The sequence below is a fragment of the Haliotis asinina genome, chromosome 3 (genome assembly GCF_037392515.1).
Source record: "Haliotis asinina isolate JCU_RB_2024 chromosome 3, JCU_Hal_asi_v2, whole genome shotgun sequence".
Classification (NCBI taxonomy): domain Eukaryota; kingdom Metazoa; phylum Mollusca; class Gastropoda; order Lepetellida; family Haliotidae; genus Haliotis; species Haliotis asinina.
In genome coordinates this window covers 23,836,182-23,859,495 of record NC_090282.1, presented here as the reverse complement: position 1 = coordinate 23,859,495, position 23,314 = coordinate 23,836,182, and the positions used below count along the sequence as shown (strand labels likewise).

General features: G+C 38.3%; 1 protein-coding gene across 1 annotated transcript in view; it reads right to left on the bottom strand.

The window, feature by feature from the left end:
* The window catches only part of LOC137277723 (ankycorbin-like), a 64,482-nt gene that overhangs the window by 9,048 nt on the left and 32,120 nt on the right, over nucleotides 1–23,314 (bottom strand). The window contains exons 5-17 of the mRNA XM_067809613.1: nucleotides 21,469–21,533; nucleotides 20,475–20,603; nucleotides 19,733–19,839; nucleotides 17,413–17,507; nucleotides 11,421–11,525; nucleotides 10,869–10,951; nucleotides 10,053–10,148; nucleotides 9,507–9,623; nucleotides 5,154–5,273; nucleotides 4,441–4,476; nucleotides 3,012–3,173; nucleotides 408–489; nucleotides 38–150 (exon numbers count right to left, since the gene is read on the bottom strand). Coding sequence (XP_067665714.1) covers nucleotides 38–150; nucleotides 408–489; nucleotides 3,012–3,173; nucleotides 4,441–4,476; nucleotides 5,154–5,273; nucleotides 9,507–9,623; nucleotides 10,053–10,148; nucleotides 10,869–10,951; nucleotides 11,421–11,525; nucleotides 17,413–17,507; nucleotides 19,733–19,839; nucleotides 20,475–20,603; nucleotides 21,469–21,533 — 1,310 coding nt within the window. The remainder of the gene's footprint in view (nucleotides 1–37; nucleotides 151–407; nucleotides 490–3,011; nucleotides 3,174–4,440; nucleotides 4,477–5,153; nucleotides 5,274–9,506; nucleotides 9,624–10,052; nucleotides 10,149–10,868; nucleotides 10,952–11,420; nucleotides 11,526–17,412; nucleotides 17,508–19,732; nucleotides 19,840–20,474; nucleotides 20,604–21,468; nucleotides 21,534–23,314) is intronic.

Here is a 23,314-nt window from a genome sequence, read left to right as displayed (position 1 = left end):
CACACAGGCACATACGCACACACAAAAACTTCTCTACCTGCATCTTGTCCTTGAGTTGGTCATTCTCCTGTGTTAGAGTCAATATCTGGGAGCGAAGCAAAGCCAACATCTGCTTGTCATCTGGAGAAGACCGATTACGTCGTCTGCGGGCTGGAATTGATAACATAACAGAATTATGGTTCATAATTAAATCACCACTGAGTAATTTTTCCTCTACATTCATACACCAGGCTTCAAACACAGCAAATTTACACATTCAACTTCCTGAGCTTAAAATATGCCAAGTTTGATTATAGTTGACAAGAATATAGAGATACATTGGTCATATTCTGCACATTTTCCTGTTATTACTGACAAGGTATCTTCTAGACAGACTCATCATGCCTAGAACCTGCTAACACACTCACTTGGAGAATCAAATGGTTCTTCATCACTGTCCCCCCAGCTATCTCCTGGGACGGACTCATCATCCCTTGTAATGGAATCACCCTGGAATGAAAAACAAACGAATCAGTTTACAATGCTCCTGTACATATCACATGACTCTGTCTCCATACTGTCGCCAAGTCGTGTTTCACCAACAATTTGAGGTATTACATGGTGCTGCCTTCAATAAACATGAATGTAGAAGACAGAGACATTTATCAGAAACAACAACTAATGACTAACTTTGAATGTTAGATATCTTGAAACGAGAGAAAAATAGCTGTTGACCAAACCTGTCATTATAAATCAGATATGGAAAAACTATAGCTTTCTAGATTTTCCCAAAGTGGAAATAATGCTCTGGGTTTGTAAATGGTGAACCTCTGGTAAGTTCTATGAGAAACCAACATGAAAAGATACTTGAAACTTGGTCATTTTTCTATGCTAAATACAGCTAAAAATATATGTCTAAAACTCAACAAAATATACAAAAAGGACATAACCTGTGTATGAAATACATCCAAAAGCCAGCCAGACATCAAACTTTAAATTTTAACCAACTCAAAATGGATTTAACCACATCAGACACCAAGATATGGTGAATTTAATCAGCTGTATGAAACATAAAATCTTCACCAGAACATTGGGCTGGCTAGCTTTAAATCTTGACCGTCCGTTAGAAACCATGCCCTTCTCTTAGAGCCTGATGGGTCTTATTTCATACACTGACATAACCAATACATATAACCACTATTTAACACAACGATAGCTTCCACCGAGTCTCTCCTGACATGAGGTCAAGGTGATCTCACAATGACCTGACAATCGGTTAATTTGACATCTCCAAGGAAGGCACACATATCTTGGCAACAGCCCATCCTAGGAGAGTAAGATCACTAACATTATACATGTAACAATAGTATGTAACAAAGTGCTTGTTCCCTTGTGGGAGAACAAACCTCACGCTTTACCCTCAATCAAAGTCTGGGCAGAACATAAGACAACGACTGATAGATTGTGAGATACACTTAGTGTTCATGTTAGTTTGTGTTGCTAATAGAAACTCAGATATTTTTCCTTGATCTTGATTACTTTCCTGAATATCTTTCTCGCAAAGTTTTGTTTTTCTACCATCAAAACAAATACTCTGAACAGATACATTTTACGAGGAGACACATATACTGATAGTGAATTTACAAGGGTTTCCATGTAGAAAGGGAGAGGGAAATTCGGCTTTATGCCATTATGGTGCTGACTTGGTGCATTGGACCATACAAGAGCAGCCAGTATGAAGTCTAATGAACCAGTTTGTTCACAAGTGAGTGAGTGAGCGAGCGAGTTTAGCAATATTGAAGCAATATTGCAGCAACATTTCAGTAGGGCAGGGAACACCCAAACTTGCCCTTTCACTGTACCTGTGTGATCTATGAAACCAGAGTTTTTAGTGTGAAGGACGAATACTTTAACCACTTGCCTACCCACCATCCCATACAAACCAGAAAGCCTGTGTATGGGCTGTTTGCAGTGAAAACGATGAATTTCACTTTCAACAAAGGGGTAAATCAAATAAAGAGAAGTTCAGATTGGAAATCTTCATAATGCGATCACAGTTTCAAATTGCTATTTTTGGTTTGTATGAAAAGGGTAAACAGATAAACCAATACATGCACAATATGTTGTGACCAACCATACTTGCCCTCAGTGTTGCATTTAAAGTGCATACCCCCTTGGAATACAAACCAGCAAAAGCAATTTGAAAAAATGATAAATTGTTTAACAACTTTTATGCAAGTCAAAATCAAATTCTGAGATTTAAATTTTCAATTGGCAAGATAAAACTATGAGGGTTAGCAATCTTGATTTCCCTTTATTCAATTCACTTTTTTGTTGGAAGTGAAATCCATTTGTACATTTTCACTGCAAGTATGTAAGTACAGGCCAGGCAACCCAAAGGCTGCAGCATGAAGAAAGTTCCCCATCCAAAACTGAATGATCCTTAGAACAGTTGGTTCTCAAACTCTGGCATTAGATCCCTACACAGAATTCCAACAAATCCCATGTTACTCTTGGTAACAACATAAGTTAGCCTTGGGTTGGCCTCATACAGTAATGAGGGACTTCCAACGCCTTACAATCCTCAAAGATCTAATGTTACTCTCAGGTCTAATGTTACTCTCAGGTAACATTAGGGAGTTGGTCTCCTGTTGGTCATAGATTGGCTTTCATTCTCAGCAGCCATTTTGATCATGTGATCCCAATTTTCCTGGGCTCCCTCACTCACAAAGTATGCTAGTGGAAGGATTCCAGTTTGAGTGGGTTGTAATTAGGTGTGGTTTATGAGTCTGGGAGTGAGTGAGTGATTGATTGAATATAGTTTTACACAACATGCAGAAATACTCCATTTTAGGAAGCTGGGAACATGTACAATATATATGTTGTAAGCTTTGTTTTCATCCTGCATTGAGAGCAGATAGCAGAAGTGCCATATGTGACATAGAATATATTAACACTGTGAGTATCATGATGAACATGTAGTGAATGTACTATGTCTTTAACATAGTTAACTGAAAACGACTGCTGCTCACCTCCCTACTGACGTTATGGTTGGACAAGGTCTGGTTTTGTACAGATAGGACCTGGTTTTCTTCTGACAGACTCTGGTTGTGTAGAGTTAGGTTCTGGTTCTGGTCAACAAGTTCTTGGTTCTTTTCTTGTTCTTTGCGGAGAATATTTTTTAAGTTGTTCAGCTGAAAGCAGCACATTACTCAACCATAATGATGTACAGAGAGCATAAATGAAGACCAAAGGAGCACAATACTCAACTATAATGACGTATGCAAAGCATCAGTTAAGACCAAAAAAGCACATTACTCAACTATAATGACATATAGAGCATCAGTTAAGACCAAAGAAGCACATTACTCAACTATAATGACATATAGAGCATCAGTTAAGACCAAAGAAGCACATTACTCAACTATAATGACATATAGAGCATCAGTTAAGACCAAAGAAGCACATTACTCAACTATAATGACATATACAGAGCATCAGTTAAGACCAAAGAAGCACATTACTCAACTATAATGACGTATGCAGAGCATCAGTTAAGACCAAAGAAGCACATTACTCAACTATAATGACGTATGCAGAGCATCAGTTAAGACCAAAGAAGCACATTACTCAACTATAATGACATATAGAGCATCAGTTAAGACCAAAGAAGCACATTACTCAACTATAATGACGTATACAGAGCATCAGTTAAGACCAAAGAAGCACATTACTCAACTATAATGACGTATACAGAGCATCAGTTAAGACCAAAGAAGCACATTACTCTACTATAATGACACATACAGAGTATCAGTTAAGACCAAAGAAGCACATTACTCAACTATAATGATGTATGCAGAGCATCAGTTAAGACCAAAGAAGCACATTACTCAACTATAATGACGTATGCAGAGCATCAGTTAAGACCAAAGAAGCACATTACTCAACTATAATGACATATAGAGCATCAGTTAAGACCAAAGAAGCACATTACTCAACTATAATGACATATACAGAGCATCAGTGAAGACCAAAGAAGCACATTACTCAACTATAATGACGTATACAGAGCATCAGTTAAGACCAAAGAAGCAAATTACTCAACTATAATGACATATAGAGCATCAGTTAAGACCAAAGAAGCACATTACTCAACTAAAATGACATATAGAGCATCAGTTAAGACCAAAGAAGCACATTACTCAACTATAATGACATACAGAGCATCAGTTAAGACCAAAGAAGCACATTACTCTACTAAAATGACATATAGAGCATCAGTTAAGACCAAAGAAGCACATTACTCAACTATAATGACGTATACAGAGTATCAGTGAAGACCAAAGGAAACAGAACAGATATGAACAGATCATTTACAAGATGTATAGATCTGAATCTCAAATTAGGATTAATCAGGATATGGTGAAAGTGTATGAAATAAACTATAAACAATCTCACCTCGTCTTCAATTTCCTGTGGAATTTCCGTCTGCCCCTGTCAAAAAACACTTCTGTGTTAACAGTTCTTATATAGCGCTCAGCTCCTTATTCATGTATGGTTAAAAAGACAGGAAGCAACTAATAATATGTCAGAACATTTAGATGTCTGCTTGTCTGTCATACAGACCTTTAAACAAATAAACCCAATCTGTGAAATTCTATAATATGTGGCATGTCTTGATAACCACAGTCTGATGTAAAATGGGCTCCTTTATTGTATTTTATAAAAGTTATTTAGAAACAGAATTTATCTGTAAAGCCCTCTGAACCAGAAAATCCAGTGATCATCAGCATGAGCATCAATCTACGCAACTGAGACACAATAACGTGTCATCCAGATCACCAGGCCATATCCATCCAACCCCATCTTTTGCTTCTTATGACAAGCATGGGTTATTGAAAACTAATTTATGCCGTATCTTCACAGGTTTAATCACATTTAAAAAATGTGCAAGAACTTGTGTTCAGCCAATTATTCTAAACAAAATTCCCACTTTTCCTAGCTAGACAACCACATACAACCCCCCCCCCTATAACAGTGACTGGCATTCAACAGGCTTGCAAACATGACGATATATTCCTATCATATATATTGGAGGACATGTGCAAATAATGTAATACATAAACAATTTCTACATTATTCTTAGCAGAAGCTGATGCTGTGTTTGTTACCTGCTGTGCCATGGCAGCCATCCTGCTTTTAAGTGCATCAATCTTGTCATACAGCTTCCTGTTCTCAACTGTCAGGTTGTGGTAGTCTTCATTCAACTGTTCATGCTCTTCTTCCAGTTCCTGAAAAGAAACGTTTGTTCACCTTGGTTAACTAAGCAACTAGGATGCAAATGTATTTCAATATTATCATGTAACATCAGTTTTTTCAGTGATACTTGACATGAGCAAAGTTAATACCTTTTTGTGATGGGTTACACCTGGCCAAAGATAATGATCACGGACAATATGGGATTAAAACCATCTTCTGCTGATTCTGTCCTGACTAAGGGACATAAGTCAAGCCACATGACCCCAACATGTCCTCTGAAGGTAGTGAGATAGTAGCTATGAATACACCAAGACCCTTCACCAAGACGAATAAAGAAATTGTTTGCATAAAGGTCATTGGCTTAGTTGAAAATAAAAGTATAAAGTTATCCATATATTTATTTGCGCGCATGGCCAGTCTTCAAGAAGACATCACTTAATACTTGAACAGAGTATGCACTTTACAGACTCAGGTCTTGAACACAAAAAACTGCCAAAAGATATTCAAGATGTGGTTCTGACATTTGTTCTGATGCTAGTTATATTCCCATATAAACAAAAACATTGCTCATAAAGGCTAACCAACATAATACTTAGCTGATTACGAATGGTAGGCTGGAGTTATGGTGAAACGATGACTCAATGAACTCTCAATTCACTAAATGTGCCTCCAACTGACACGGTAATACCTACCCACAAATATATTATTTTGTAATTCTGATCAATGGAACATAAAACAATATGCACTCATCGAGTTACTGAAGATGCAGTTTGTGTTGACATTAGGTTAAAATGTGCAAAATAACTTAAACTGCAGCACCATGTGCAAGTGAGAACACATACAAAATCAAACCAAATGCAGAACACAGAATTATTTTCAGGTGACAGTTACTCTATTATGAGAGATCAACATTCGTCATACCAAAAAAAAATCTACTGAGTAGCATACGTGTGAAATGGTGATGAAAAACTCATTTGAATCGAACCATTTACACACTCATTTCATAAATTACTCCACTGTAAGTCAAATTCTGTAAACCATCCCATCACAAAGCAGTTATTGACTGGTTGGAAATATTGCACTTCATGCAGCAATGTCACTAGTGTTGATTTTGGATGTTTATATTTGTCTGTTCTGTTTCTTTGATGTAAAATTCATGTTTCAAACAAAAACATGAAAATGATAAGATCAAACCAGTTATTCTTGCTACTCCATAATCATACATCCTGAAGTCTTCCCAGATTTCACACCATATCTCATGACCTATATTTACGCCAGTGATAGTTCCACACTCTTGTACATGCAGGCATAACCCACAACTCTCTTTCAAACTTCTCTATTCCAGACTTCTACATCTTTTACAAGTATATAATAATTTTTCAATTTTCAAAACTTTTATCACTCCAAAATACAAATATACAATCTCATCAAAATAATATTTTTAAGCTGATAAAAATACAGGCTTTCTTGTCATCATTGCCAGCATGGAATAAACATTCCACATAGTATTATCAGACGGCCCTCTTCCCGACAATTACAGGAAAACTATAGCTCATATGCCCCACAGCATGCCTTCCTGTGTAATATCCGGCAATGTAGCCTGACACTGTAATCTGCTTATATATCATATTCATTTGATTAGATTAATTAGCCCCCTGCTAATTAATGTGAAGCTGTCGTGGATGCCTGCCAGGCCATTTGAAGGATGTAAATAAACATTAGAACACCCTCCATGACATGTTCCTTCAACAACACTGTGTCTATAACAGCAGGATTTACTGAATGGAATCAACTGGAGATTTCCTCCCCTGTGTTTGACATGGGGCTATCATGTCGCAAGCAGCCAGGGTTCTGGAAATTCATAATAAACAAATAACACTCCAATATGGAAATTGTTTAAGATCTTTCTTGATAAGGACAGGCCATTTCACTTTAATCACCTAGATCATCCTTTAGAACAAAAATGTCAATTGTCAAGAGATCCACATAAACTAAAGGTCAAATGTTTGTGTATAATATCAGGATTCTGAAAATCATTCATCAATGTTCATTCAATGATAGGGTAGTTGTATTATTTCCTCTGAGAAATGAAGCTTCCAAAAATGGGTTCTTAAATTAAAAAAAAGGTTTAGCTAGCTTTTCAAAGTTAAAAGACTGTTAATTTATCCATTATTCCAAATAAAATTGGCCTTTTCTGAATACTGTTTTTATAGTTCATAACAAATCAGTGTAGTTATGTGCAGTCAATGAATAAACATGATAAAGATATATTTATCTGTTTGATAAGTAATATGATATTACAGATAAATGAGTTTCATAGCTGAATAAACAGAGGTGTTAGTACATACACAAACTTTCAAATGTTAGGTGTTTCTTGAAATGCAGTAGAGTACATTATTATGAAATAATTGTCTAATAACTTAGAAAGGAAACACGAGCAGTTGGACCTGTACTGTTTCACAAAATAGGAAATCGTACGTGCCTCTAATTAAATCATATTTGCAATAGATCAACCCCTTATTTTGAAACTACTAAACATGACATTTTTTCAAAGATAATGACGTGGTCTGCCTCTAAATCCCCATGGGGATACACTATATTCACAGCATGATTTATCAAACAAAACATTTGTGTATTGCATTTGGACAAATATTTGTAAAATTCCGAAAGTGCTCGCAAACCAAAAAATACCCCACATACTTCACACTCGAAAATATTTCCTCAATCCACAACCTGTTTACCTATCAATGTATTTAAATCACTGACAAAATATGTGCCTTTTGTCAAATCAACATGAGGTAATAAAATTTTGCAATGTCTTCACCCTCAGACCAGGTAACTCTTCACCCGAAGGTTGATAAAGGGAGATAACTGTACAACATGGATGAAACAAACTGGGACAGGGTACAAGGAACAAACCAGTATTCACCTGTATCACTTTTCAGATGTTACAAACAAATACATGGTACAACATGGTACACAAGGAATATAACTGCATACAGGTGGAACAATTAACATACATCCTCCATTATCAAGTGTATTGTATCTTCATTCTGACAAACACTTTGAATCAATTCCATAGCTTTTTGTACATCAAATGTTGAATCATACATTACTATCTTATCAAACTGTCACCAGCAGACGTATTTCTGTGCCACGTTAGCATGAAAGATGGTGATAGCTTATGTCACTTTTGTTGAAATAGGTCCGAGGTAAGTATGACAAAACAGAGATAATGTTCCCTGGACAACAGAGGATGCAACACAAAGGGTACAGTGCAGACTTACTACATAGATATTCTACTACCTCATTCTGAAAGCCAAGGTCAGGTTCCATGCATGATTATACAGTAACTATGTCCATTCAAAAAACTATTTAACAAAATCAAAATGTTAAATCATGTTATACTGACACAAAATACTTCTCAGTAATACCCAGATTCTTTACTGATCCATATTTTCATAATGTATCTATAAAGACATCAGGCCTGCTTTTCAAATTGTGCTCAGCAATATTCCAGCTTTATGACCAGAGAAGCATCCATCAATACAATTGTGACACCCTGACAAGCATCATCTAAATTAGTGAGTGTGACCACTTTGATACCAAAGTAGTGCTCAATGCAGGTGTGCTTGAGGCATGTCTGGGAGTCCCTAAGGGGTCTCAGAAGGGTCTCTAAGGGGTCTCTGGAGGGATGTTTGAAGGTCTCTGAAGGATGTCTGGGGGTCTCTAAAGGATCATCAGAGGTCTCTGAGGGGTGTCTGGGTGGTCTCTAAGGGATCTCTTGTGGTCTCTAGGAGGGTGCCTAGAGGCTACCTAAGGGGTCCCTGATGGGTGTCTGGGGGTCTCTTTGGATCTCTGGTGGGTCCCAAATGGGTGTCGGGTGGGTTTCTAAGGGTGGCTGGACTCTCTGAGGTATGTCTGGGGGGTCTCTGAGGTGTGTCAAGGGCTGTCTGTGAGGTATGTATGGGGGTGTATGGGGGTCTCTTGGGGTTTATGGGTCCCTGAGGGATGCCTGGGGGTGTCTGAAGGGTGTATGTGTGTTGGGTCTATGAAGGGTAAATGTACCTGTTGGGCTTTCTTCACATTTTGGCACATTCAGCTTGATGCTACTCTCCTACTGTGAAACATATGATACCATCCACTTTGGCTAAAGTAAGCTCACTGGCTTATCAATGTCACTGAAGTGGTACATGGGTTCATGATGGTAAAGGCAGACTAAATTCATACTCACTGACACACATGACAAAATCTGTAAAACTGACCTTGAAAGCCAGAAGTGTCTTCTGATCAGCCATTTGTTTCAAGTCAGTCAGTGAGTCTTGATCGCCAGGCAGCCCCCGAGCATCCCATGATTCTGATTGGGTCTTCCTCAATGGATCCTGAACATAAACAGGCAGATCTCAAACAAACCATCCCACCTGAACCACACTGTCTTCACAAAAACATAACAGTTGACCTCGGGCTTTTTACCTTGAAAAGTGCACTGCTTTGCCTCTTGCAATCTTATAACAGGCACTTCATGTTAAACATTTGCCCAATGGCATATGGCTGATCCATAATTGGTTTGGGTACATTAAAATGTATAAATTGGCAATTATATCCTGAAAAGTTAAGCCTCATGAATATGTGCAGGCATGTGTGTTTGCACTTAATTTCATAGAATATGTCCCCCAAAATATTCCTGATCCTTAACTGTTTATTAGCTACTGTGATGACTTGGCACCTTCCTCATTCATGAAATGGCAAATCTGACTGGACTAGGCATTATGATACAGTTATGTTTCCGAAATCACATAGTGGCTCCATACCTTTATTCCTTCATCGTCTGTCTCGTAGTCTGTTTGAACTTCTCTTCGAGAGGCAGCAGGGGACTCACTGGCGTCAAAGTCACCAACAATGTCAATCTACAATACACAAAGGAACACATCAATAAAAAGAAGGAACTTAATCAATCTCCTTCATATGTTCAGATAAGAATCAAGACAATCTTTCTTTTCCAATTTTCCTCAAGATGCTACTCGTCTGTGATGTACATGACAGAAATGCTCTACCTCAAGAGTCTTGCCACAGAGCAGGTCCCTGAAGTCCTTTAGGCATTATGTGAATCATAAACTCACTGACGTATGGGGTCTGATAGAAGCATAACCCACATGGATCATCTTAACCTAATTATATTCACGGACTGATCAGAAAAATGCCACATCTATCAGTGAGTGACTGAATTTCGCTTTACCCTGCTCTTAACAATATTCAAATATTCTAGGGACACCAGAAATGGGGTTCCAGCAAGGGGGAATCAAACCTAGGTCTCTGGTTGCTGAGCAGAGTTTTAGCTTTAACCACTAGGCAACCCCACCACCCCTCCCATCTATAGAACTACTTAGTGATGAGTGAACACTTCTACTACATGATCTCACATACAGTGGAAGCTGTCTAATCCGGCACTCATTGGGACTGGGTAAATAATCCGTTTTAGACAATGTGCCAGACTGCAGAGGTGATGATAAATGTACAAGCCACAGAAGGTACTTGGGTTTTATGCTGGTGTTGACAACTTGCTGGATTAGACAGGTGCCGGTTTTGACAGCTTCCACTGTATTGATTTGAGAATGTAATGGATGTACCTGATGGGGAGCCAAAGGTACAGGTGCTGGTTCTGGAACAGGACTTGTTGCAGCATCTCCTGGAGGCTCATGGGAGGAGGTAGCTGCAACATCACAACACAATTTACTCTGTATCTAAAACAATGGAACACAATACCAAAGTTCAAAAACATGAAAACATTGAAGATGAATTATTGAAAAAGACTCCCAACCCATGATAAATGGCCATGAATCTCTTCAAGTCATAAACTTCTGAATGGTGTCTGCTTATACTAGTTTCCTGAACATACAGAGATTCAACAACTTTGGAAAATATTGAGCAAATGTCAGTCAACAATGGATTACAATAGTGATGTTGCTTATAAAACACATCATTATTTCAGTTGCATGTCAAATCAAGGATAAAAATCTAAATATTTTCAAGATTCAAACTCACAAGTCAAGGGACACAACTTGATATAAGTATCTGCGAAGGCCATCTTGGGAAAAACGGATCTGTATATCTAATGGTAATTCTGCTGTGTATCAAACACAACATATTTGTATTCAACATCATGGTGTTCCCAAACTTACCATTGTTTGCATGTACATCCCATGATGCTCGGGTCGGGGCACGTGCAAATACTTCTTTCATGTCATTATGGCCACTGTTGAGAGCATATGCTAATGCATTGTTTCCTGAAACACATTCGGTGGTCATGTGATATATAACCTGATTGTGCAGAAAGTTGGCTCTGAATCCATCCAATGATCACATAACACACAGTCTGATTATCAAGACTAACTCATTTCAGAAACATAATGAACATGCTGTTATACATCACACCATTCCAAGATATAACCATTCAGTCAGATTGCAATAATGAGTGAGTGTCTGTTGTCTCCAGAAAAGTAACCCAACCGCTGACCATGTGTGCCATTATAATACACATGAGTTCAAAAAAAATTTTAAAAGCAACTTGCCACAGGTCAAGTGACTTCAAGAAAGTAAGTTGTCCTGACTAATTTTCCACTTGTCCTGATTTTATGACACAATGTTTGATGTTAATGTTTACTGGACTATTTATCGAAGAGAGACAAATTTCAAAGAACGATAGCTCTAAATTACTATTATTGCGAAATGTAATAGCTTCATTATGAGCTGATATGAAAATATGAAATCCAACTTTATTTGCAGTTAGAAACCATAAGTGGAAATAATTTAGTGGCCCTTGGACAAGTTAGATAGCATTATTTGATTGCCCGAAATGAAAACTGACTTGTCCCGGGCATCAGGCAATGGGATTTTTTAACCCCGATATAATTATGGTTTGCCTTTTAATCCTACACTTAGGAATTTTCCAGATATGTAATGCTGGTCTGCAAATAGTCTTGACCTGATAATCAAGTGGTTAATATCATGATAGATGTATGCAACTGGGATATTTGGGGACACCTCAAAAATACAAATAAGTCTGAATCTATTAATGGCCCTCAACAACAAACTTTGACTGCAGTAGGTTTTATGTCATATCATTACAAGAAAATTTTCTCTTGTGACTTCTTGCTACCTTAAAGGGTGCAATCTCAATCAAAAGATATCAAGTGTGTGTTATGGGTTTTTGAAATGACAGTGGCAAAATCTTCCCTTTCCAGTTCACAGGCACAGAGCAAGCATAAGGTCAGGGTGCCTCAAACTTTAGTTAAATGATGCTATGAAGAACTCATGTCTATTTCAAAGGAAGAGACAATCACACACTCTGTGAACAACTTCAAATATTTGAGCAATGCATTGCTGAAAACAGCCCAGAACCCGCGCCAAATACAATCATAATGCAACACTAGGAACTCTTGTCATCATCACAGTTTTTCACTTTAGAGCACTGTAACTCATTAACTCACTGCTTGTAGCCTTGCACAAATATTTTTTGGTTATAATCACCTTCTATGAGGCAGGAGAAAGGAATACAGAGAACCTCTTCATTAACAGAGGCAGTAAAGCTATTATTTCTAGGAATTTTATCAGTTTCCTATCACTCATCACTGACATGCTACTGATACAGAAACTGAAGAAATATAGATTGACAAGTACTGACTGAATTGAGTTGTCCTGTACATTGAGTTATGGTAAAAACTCTGAGCAACCCTTGAGAGTTTCTAGGACTTCAATCCTGTACCACAACGAAGCACATGTGACACATGCTATCTCACCTTAGGCAGTCAAGTTTGTTGAAAATGGCCTCTCTTCACCCAGGAGAAAGTGGGTACCCAGTAGGACAAGCCATGTGACTAATAACCTTCTAACGTCTCTAAGGCAGCTTGGGTTATTCAGAGTAATAACATATTAGCATTGCTAGCATGCACAAGCATGTGGAACTCATGTTATAAATGTCCATTATTATTACAGAAGATTCACTTGTAAATTTCTAATGGATACTTTCATCTCAGAGTCTGTATTGGAGACAACTCATTGTTCTAGCTATAATAACTGTCACATGTCATTTTGTATGGCAGTGTTGACTCCTGAACCCATCACAGTTGCTGCTGAGTCATTTTCCCCCAGCCAGAGAGATCATACATGTAGTCTAACGCTTCAGAGTGAATAATGCATAACAATAGACACACAGACGGAGGTTGGCATGACATTGTGGAAAAGGCTGAATTTCAAAAGAAAACATCTTGACCTGCTTTGTTTTAATTCTGTCTGGATGTGCAAATGTCATTATGGTGGACAGTTTCCTGTCTGACCCGAAGGTTAGAAGGGCAAACACAGACAAACATGGATCCATTGTCTCACCACTGTAACAATCATATCTGAGAGTCACTATCTGATACATTATCGTCTATATAAAATTATCATGCCCAAACACTGATATAACTGACAAAGACACAAGTGTCTCTCAGGTACCTTCTATCTTACGTTTTGGTCGATAAACTTATTTGAGTGAGTGAATATAGTTTTATGCCACTTTAAGCAATATTCCAGCAATGCAATGGCCACGACACTAGAAATGGGACATATGTCATATTTGGGATTTCACTTTCTTATTAAAGTACAATTTCAAGTACTTTTTAGGTTGAGCCCCATCCAGGATTCGAACCCGCACCCTCAGAGTCAGGCACCTAATCGCCAGCACACAAACTCAGCCGCCTAGCCCGCTCAGCCAAAGCAACTTCCACCAAGAACATGAGACAAGGAACTGAAGTATATTCTCCTGATTGTCATGGTGTATTTACCGGTATACATAACACAACTGTCAAGAGAAACACCATCCGGCTGACTGCATATTACTCCCACCTCAGGTAACCACCAACAAAAACTTTTATTATGTAAACATATTTTTCCAGCTACCTGATTGGTCTAGAGGAGGTCACGTGACTGCTGACAGAAAAGCATACTGACTCCAACCCAGGTCTGACCAAAAGTCATATTGACTTGAGAGCACTATGATGTCAAGCTACAATGTCATTCTATTGTTCACATGTCACAATTTTGTTGACCTGAAATTATTGGTTTGTAGTGAAACTTAAATTACTAGTGAATAATTAAATGACTTAGATCATAGATGACATGGTATGGTTTTTAGAACCTCCTATCGGTAATTACATAATAAAACAATTTTAGATGGGTGAATTTGGTCAAAACCTTTTTTTACAGACCCCTGAAAAGCAATATTAACCTCAGACTTTGTCCTTGGGTGATATTACTTTTTGCAGGACCATAAAAACAGGTATTGACCTCATGACCAGTCTATAATTGTATATCTGTGGATTATCATGGAGCTGATGATAATGCAAACAAGGTAAGTCCAAAGAATATTAAAACATAAATTTAACATTTAAATAACAGTGTGTGGATAGTTCTAGTAGACTTTTATCTACTAACACATGAAAGTGCACACTTCCATTCTTGTAGAAACCACAAGGCTGCATTTGTTAGATCACTGACTTTGTGTGCTGGCAATTAAATGCCCGACTCAAAAGTGTATATTTGAATCCAAGATGGTACTTAACCCTCCTCTATCATTACTGACAAACTGCAACCCTAAATAAACATAAGTTTTTTTTTCATTACTTTCTTAATGGCGAAGTGTTTTCAGAGCTTCCCCCTATAACAGCTGTGTCAATTTACGCTTGTCAGAGGGGTATACAAAGTCTGTGGTTTAGACTACCACTTGTCACACGTCCATTTTTGTGGATGCCCAGGGGCTGAGTGGGTTAGATGGCTGAATTTGTGCACTGGCAGTTAGATGCCTGATTGTGAGTGTGGGTTCAAATCCTGACTGAACTTAACTCAAAGAAATGCAAGAATCAGTGCCTGACTAAGAAAGTGTATTCCCAACTGAAACATCTGTTACAATTGCCCCCTTTCCAAAATGGCACTGAGTATTCATGAGAGTGCACGTAAATATGGACTATTACCACTACTGGAGAATGAATACCATTCTCATGGGCCTACAAATCAACAGAAAGAATCTAACAAATACAATAATCGCCAAATTGTCTTCCAACAAATAATGGTCTCCTCAAAGACTAACCCACATTTTCCAGATCATTTTTCATTCATGAAACTAAATCAATTTATCCTAATCCCAACCTCAACAATAGTCATTTCCGTATGCAAATTCCCATTCCACCTGCAGTGACACACAGACCCAAGCTAGGGCATTCATCACAGGCCACTAATCCAACCAGACTACCAGCCTGTCAGTGTGCTGGTCTTCCTCACTCAGGCCAGGGCTATCTGGGGATTCCTCTTAAGTCACACAATCACATGTGCTTTGGATGGAGTGAATGTTACTAAATGAGCGTTGGCAGTATGTCAGCTTTTATTAGGGCTGTGTATTGGCAAATAAACTGTATTGCAATATATTGTGATTCAGGTACCTGTTTTGCAATAAATATTGTGATATATTGGGAACTTATGTGTTTAAAAGTAATTGGCACTATAAGTCAATAAAAAACATAAATGCTATGGTTTGGATAACAACAATCTCAAAATAAGGTTACACTGATTTTCTGTTTTTTAATACAATTTAACATTACAGAAAACTGTTTTGTCATTGAACAACATATAAAAATATGTCTTGAATGGAAGTCTGAGTATATTTTAACAAAAACTTCATATACTGTGCAGTCTTAGCTTTTATCACAGCATTCTGTAAATGTTCCCATTCCTGATCCAAGAAAATATGACATGAAATCCAAATTTATGTTAAAATACAACCGAAGAAACATGGTGAGCCATGACAAAGAGAAGAATGTGATTGAGAGAAAACATTTTGAGATTGAGATTGCGTCATCAATACAGGTAATGACCACTGCCAATCAAGTGAAACATAGTTCCTTGTAAATAAATGTCAGTGTTTGTGCTTTCTTCACTGCATGTTAAACATTCAATGCCCATGCTTGCTGAACAAATGTACATTTGGTGAAACACAAGTGTTTACATTGCCATTTATTGTGTTGTGTCACACGACACTGGACAGAACACTTTGTTGAAACTTCAAGTAGTTACTGGCAAAGTTTTATTTTCACTGCAGTGAACATATCAAATTTCTACCACTGCACTAAAAATATCACTTTTCTCAAACTCAGAATTCTAAGCCTTACACACTTTATTATAAAACATGCATTCTCTTTACCCTAAAAACTCAACAATTAACCTTGTTTATACTTTCCCCTTGACATCATTGTTGTTGATAATAGTTCACTGAGGACATGTTCTGCCACTTATGGTCACCAGATGGCACACTTGACCCCAAGCCTGTGTTTAACCCAGTTCGGGTACTGAGGGATTGTAGTCAAAATAATGTGGTTCAGGGACTGCGAGACAGACTAGAGGGATTGCTGCTTGATGAGCTGACACTGCCCCAGGATTTACAACCCGAATTTGTGTGATCTTAACAGACACCTCCAGGGTGGAATTACCACCAGCAAGTGATAGGACCAATTAGAAACCTGGCTGCACACTTGCACTAAGCCTTGATGTCTTCAGAAGACACATTAGCGCCGTAGAGAGAGTAGACAGTGTTCATGTAATAGTACGCTACTGTGAGCCTGTTTGATTGTGTTTATAAAATTGTCATCACTTTATCATGATAGTAAATGTGTTTTTGAAACTTATTTCAGCAATATCCTAGCCATAATTACTAGTACATTATCATTTCATAAAGGTCAACAACTTAAAAACTATCATCATATCACCGGTCTTCCTTGAACACTGTTCATGGTGAACAACTACATTGACTGAGTTTGATTTTACGTCGCTTTTCGCAATATTCCAGCAATATTACCTGGGGACACTAGAAATGGGCTTCAAACATTGCATCCATGAGGGGTTTGAACCCAGGTCTTCGGCATGATGAGCCAAAGCTTTAACCACTGGGCTACCCCAACCATTAAACTACAGTTATAATGAACTCACAGGGAGCACTTGGTTCAATATAACCATAGTACAATCTCCACATCGAATATATACAGGAAATGGCAGGGCCTCAGATAAGTTCAAATATCCATCAGTTCGTTAATGAACTTAGTTGTATATACAGGGGGCATAAGGAAACGTGACATTATCAATCCTTACCCTCTACATCTCGCTGGTCTGGGTCTGCTCCCTTTTTCAGCAGGAACTGACAGACTTCAGCATGGCCCTCCTTGGCTGCTAGCATCAGTGAGGTCCTTCATTAATAAGAAACATCATAGTTACCCAACGTTGCAGACAGCAGAGACATTTTTCTGATGGTCTCTGGCAGCAGGAAGTCACCAGTGGGACTACTGTAATAAAGTTCTTTCAATCCTATTGATGTGCAGGGAAGGCCAACAGTATTGCAGCTCACCAATATGAGAGAGCAACTTATTAACCCTGGATTGTAGCTCAACCTCTAGAAACCACAACATCCCGTAAGTATTGACTACAGGCCTACCAAAGAAAACAATCCCTCAAAACAGAAAAACGCATAAAAGCCCACATTTATTATGGAAATAGCGACATAAACATAATACCTCACTACTGAAACAGTAAAAACAGCAACTTTAAATTGCTAAATCTGAAGCAAAAAACAAAAAGACTGCAACTTTGATTTAGCACATGCTCAAATGGATGAGGAAGTTTCAACCGCACGTTGACATTGTACAGTTTGAACAAAAGTTACATTCCCTTTTAAAGTATTTCTGTTGTGTTATTTGGCATTTACAATCACGATACTCCTGTGTACACTTGTTCAGTTTACATTACATCCATATGAAATGATTTACAGTAATTACTTCGACATATTCAATACATTTTCTAAACGAGGCAACACACAGTTAATGGGAAATTTGACAGAAGTGCAGATTGTAATTCGCATGTGCAGTAGATGTAAAAAGTTCACTGATACAAAAATGTTGCAGTTTCATAGTTTTTCATTGCTATTTTTACTGTGTCAGTGGAGATGTATTATGTTTATGTAGCTATTTCCATGATTAATGTTGGTTTTTCTGCATTTTTCTGCACAATGGGGAAGCTTTCTTCAGTAGGCCTAGATACAGACTACAGTACAAGGAAAAGCAGTAACAACTTTCTGAAGTGATAGTTCAAAGTTGAACTACACTGTGATATGACCCAATTCAAGTATGCCCAAGTCAATATCTTCGAGAGTATAGAGTGATGATTTTTAAGGCATTGTTAGTACAAAGGACTCTGGTGTACAAAATGTTTTGTTGACACCTACTGATAAAATAATTATTTCACAACTTACAAGGCATAAGTGATAGCACAAATATTGAGAAGAGAAAGAGATACTCTGAAGCAATGCCCATACTGAACACTCTGGACATGGGAGAAAGGACCTGGGAGTCATCTTGCAGAACAGCCCCATACACTGAAACTGTTCACAGTTCCTAGGAGAGTCATTCAACAGGTGCCCTGACATGTGATGATCCTCTAAAAACACTCACTCTGACCAGGGTACACTGAGGATGAGTTGATATGTTTCCCTTGTATCAAATATGGTCATCCAGGGAAGGAATGGAACAAAGATAGTTACCATACCAAACTGAACATTCTCTAGTCACGATAAAATATTTCTAGCATCTCCAGTTGGTGTCTCAAAAAGACACAATCATGACACAATCATGAACCAGTGTCTGCTTCTATTGTCTACTACAATATTTTAGCAACCTCTAGGCAAGTAATCTGGAACGTCATCCACAGGAAGGTGTCAGAATGCTGATCATTGCATGAGGCAAAAATAATAGCAACTTGCCACTTGAGTGCATTGGAATTAACTTCAATGCCTCCCTTTCTTTCTAAGTAAAGATAGCATGGGTGGCAGAGTTGACGGAGTTGCTGTAAGTGACTGACCTGGGGCTCCTTTCACGAAGCAACCTTTACTAAAGTTAACCTTAACTTCAATTCTATAACACTGCATTAAGGTTACCTTAATGGCATATGATCACCTTATTGCTTTATGGAAGAAAAAGAGTTACTTTCATTAATGACAAATGTTGGATGAACAACTTCTTTATTAGGTCATGTGACATTTTGACAGAGATTCTTCTATTATCCACCTTACTACAACAATCTGTTTTGAAACATCACAACACCTAATAAAGAAGTTGTTCATCCAAAACATTTGTCCTTTTTTTGCCTCTCAAAATTTTAAGAGCCACAAAAAAGTTTTCATTAAGATTTTAAAGAATGTGAGTTCTCACTCTGTGTGTTTTTACACCTGTTACCTTCATACCTGTAAGCATGAACTACACTATACAGGTAACTCAGACTAGCCTCACTACAGACTTACTCACACATCAAGCTGACAGGCCACGATAGAACCGAAACTCCCTCACTCATACTTGTGTCAGATTCCAGTGGATCTAGTAAGAATAATACATGAAGGAGACCTACAAAGTATTCCTGTACTTACATACGATGCATGTCCTGTGCATTAACATCAGCTCCCTTGTCCACCAGCCATTTACATGTCGCCATGTCTCCACGATGTGAGGCGAAGAAAAGAGGGGTTTTCCCGGTCTGCCAGAATATGTTCAGACACATTTCACTTAAGAAAACAAAAACTTTATCAAGAGTCAAAGGACCCTTTGTTTCATCATATCTCGAAACAGATAATATTATTATCTTAAGATTTCAGCAGCAAGAGCTGAGGGCATTCAAATAAAACATCAGAAGGTTTTTATCACTGTCTTGTAAATAAAAAAATAGATTTATCATTGTATATTTAGGAAGGAAAAAACATAGGTGAAGAAATCATTTCTAGTTGCCTTATCATGTACTTAATTATGTTAAGGGATGTAAACCCAAGCTGAGGCAACAATATCCCAAAGGCAAATGGACAAAGGACACCCTAAAAATTTGGGTTTTTTTATGTTTAATCCAACAGATATAATAACAGATATATAAAACAGTGGCCTAATGGTGGGACAAATGTACATATTTCATAAGTATTTCTTAAGTAATATTGAGAGGCCACAAAAATAGAACATGGCTGCACAAAGATACGCACAAAGCAGATCACATTAACAATTTGCCCAACAGCAAAAAAGGCATAACAATAATATGAACACATTTTAAGTTGGCTAATTAAATTAAAGTGTTCATAAATGTTAGCTGCCCAGGAATTACAGAATCAAAGTACATTTCCCAAGTACCTTCTCCTTTATTCTGGGATTGGCATTGCCATTGAGGAGAACTTGAACGCATTCAAAATGGACGCCTGCACATGTGTGATGGAGAGCTGTCATGTCATTGCTGTCTCGCATGTCCACATCAGCGCCAGCCTGAAAGAACAACACTCAGGCATGTGATACCATACTTTTCGATAAAAAGAGTGAGTGGGTTCATGTCAGTTATATCATGAAATGGAATCATGTCATGGATGAAAGTAATGCAGAAAACAAGCATACTGGTCACTCTAGAGGGACACAGCTCTGCAATGGTAATTCAGGGAATTTAGGAGTGAGTGAATTAAGTTTTACACCACCCTCAACAATATTACAGCTACATGGCAGCGGTCTGTAAATAATAAAGTCTGGAGCAGACAATCCTGTGACGAAAAAGCATGAGCATCGATCTATACAACTGGGAACCGATGACATGTCAACCAAGTCAGTGAGCTCGACCACCCGATCCCGTTAGTCGCCTCTTACAACTAGCATGGGTTACTGAAGGCCAATATTCTAACCCGGACCTTCATGGGTCACACAATTTAGGAGGTGAAATCGAATGTCATTCATCAACAGGCTGACCATTCGCTTCTGTGGTCACTCCTTATGATAAGTGTAGGCCAGGCTCAGAAGCTCATGACAGCTAAGTCATAGTCTACACCAGACAATGTCCGTATGTTACACAACTCCATACAGTAAGTGAGTTTAGTTTTTCACCACTTTTAGCCATATTCCAGCAATATTACAGCACGAACACCACAAATGGGCTTCACACACTGTCCCCATGTGGTGAATTGAACCAGGGTCTTCAGGGTGATCAGCCAGCAGTTTAACCACTAGGTTACCCCATCGCCCTCAGATAGGACAGAATTACAGAAAAAACACCAAAAGACTTATCCTTCAGCCCAGCCTTGCAGCAAGGCTACATGATCATGTATGAAGACATACTGTACATATGTGATAAGGTAGATCTACTGACCGCCAGTAACCTGTGCACCACTCTACTGTGACCTTTGGCTGCTGCCAGCTGGAGAGCTGTGTTGCCTGAATGGAACAGAACAAAATCTGGCGATGAAAATGAAGTCACCTGATTCTATTCAAACAGGTAATATCGTCACAAAACTGTTTACCTCTTGTGCATTAAGGAACCCCTACCTAGATATCAAACATGTTTCTACTACACGTATCAAGCAGTATATTTACAGTTGAAACTGTTAAAACTGGCATCTGTCCAATCCGGCAAGTTGTCATCACCAGTATAAAATCTCAGTCCTATCAAAGCTGTACATTTATCATCAGCTCTACTATCCGGCAAGTTGTCTAAATCAGATTCTTTCATCAGTCCTGAGTGCCAGCTTAGATAGCTTCCACTGTATGTGCTGATAGGTGTACACAAGACAGATTCAGTCCTGCACTGCTATCCAGCATGTTATCTAAATCACATTGCATAGTCTTGTTGAATGCCTGTTTGGACACTGTATTATGTTGAGTTAAATACATGTATCCTTGTAGATGTTGTGTCCAGTATGAATGCCAGTGACATAGACAACTTTCCCTCATGTAACTTGTCATGATTTCATAGGCCTAAGGTATCTTAATTATCACACACAAAATTGTTTCAAATTTGCAGTAAAATCTGAGAAAGGAAGTTTAATGTTTAAACTTCCAGACCGTTGTACTGTATCACAAAACCAAGTCTAAAAGACTTACCATAAATCAGGTTACCTTTACACTGTTCACACATCAAAGTTACCAACACTGTAGCTCCTTATTTCCCTGCACATCTCTGTCAGGGTATGTCATAGTGTTATGCTAAAATAACTATCCCATGGTAACAGGTCAGGTCACTGACATGGTATCAACCTTATCTTGAAAGGTCAATGATACTACCATGGTAACTACTTTCACATTGTCAGGTTATTGAGACCACCATCTTACCTCAGAACCCATCTTGTATTGGGAGACATGATCTCAGGAGCAACATTCTTTGGGAGACACCCTCTCAGAACCCATCTTGTATTGGGAGATATCATCTTAGAACCTATCTTGTATTGGGAGACACCATCTCAGAACACTTCTTGCTTTGGGAGACATTATCTCAGAACCCATCTTGCATTGGGAGACATTATCTCAGAACCCAGCTTGTATTGGGAGACATCATCTCAGAACCCATCATGTATTGGGAGACATTATCCTGGAACCCATCTTGTATTGGGAGACATTATCTCAGAACCGGTCTTGTATTGGGAGACATCATCTCAGAACCCATCTTGCATTGGGAGACATTATCTCAGAACCCATCATGTATTGGGAGACATCATCTCAGAACCCATCATGTATTGGGAGACATTATCCTGGAACCCATCTTGTATTGGGAGACATTATCTCAGAACCGGTCTTGTATTGGGAGACATCATCTCAGAACCCATCTTGTATTGGGAGACATTATCTCAGAACCCATCTTGTATTGGGAGACATTATCTCAGAACCCATCTTGTATTGGGAGACATTATCTCAGAACCCATCTTGTATTGGGAGACATTATATCAGAACCCATCTTGTATTGGGAGACATCATCTTAGAACCCATCTTGTATTGGGAGACATTATCTCAGAACCCATCTTGTATTGGGAGATATCATCTTAGAACCCATCATGTATTGGGAGACATCATCTCAGAACCTATCTTGTATTGGGAGACATTATCTCAGAACCCATCTTGTATTGGGAGACATTATCTCAGAACCAGTCTTGTATTGGGAGACATTATCTCAGAACCCATCTTGGATTGGGAGACACCATCTCAGAACCCATCTTGGATTTCTG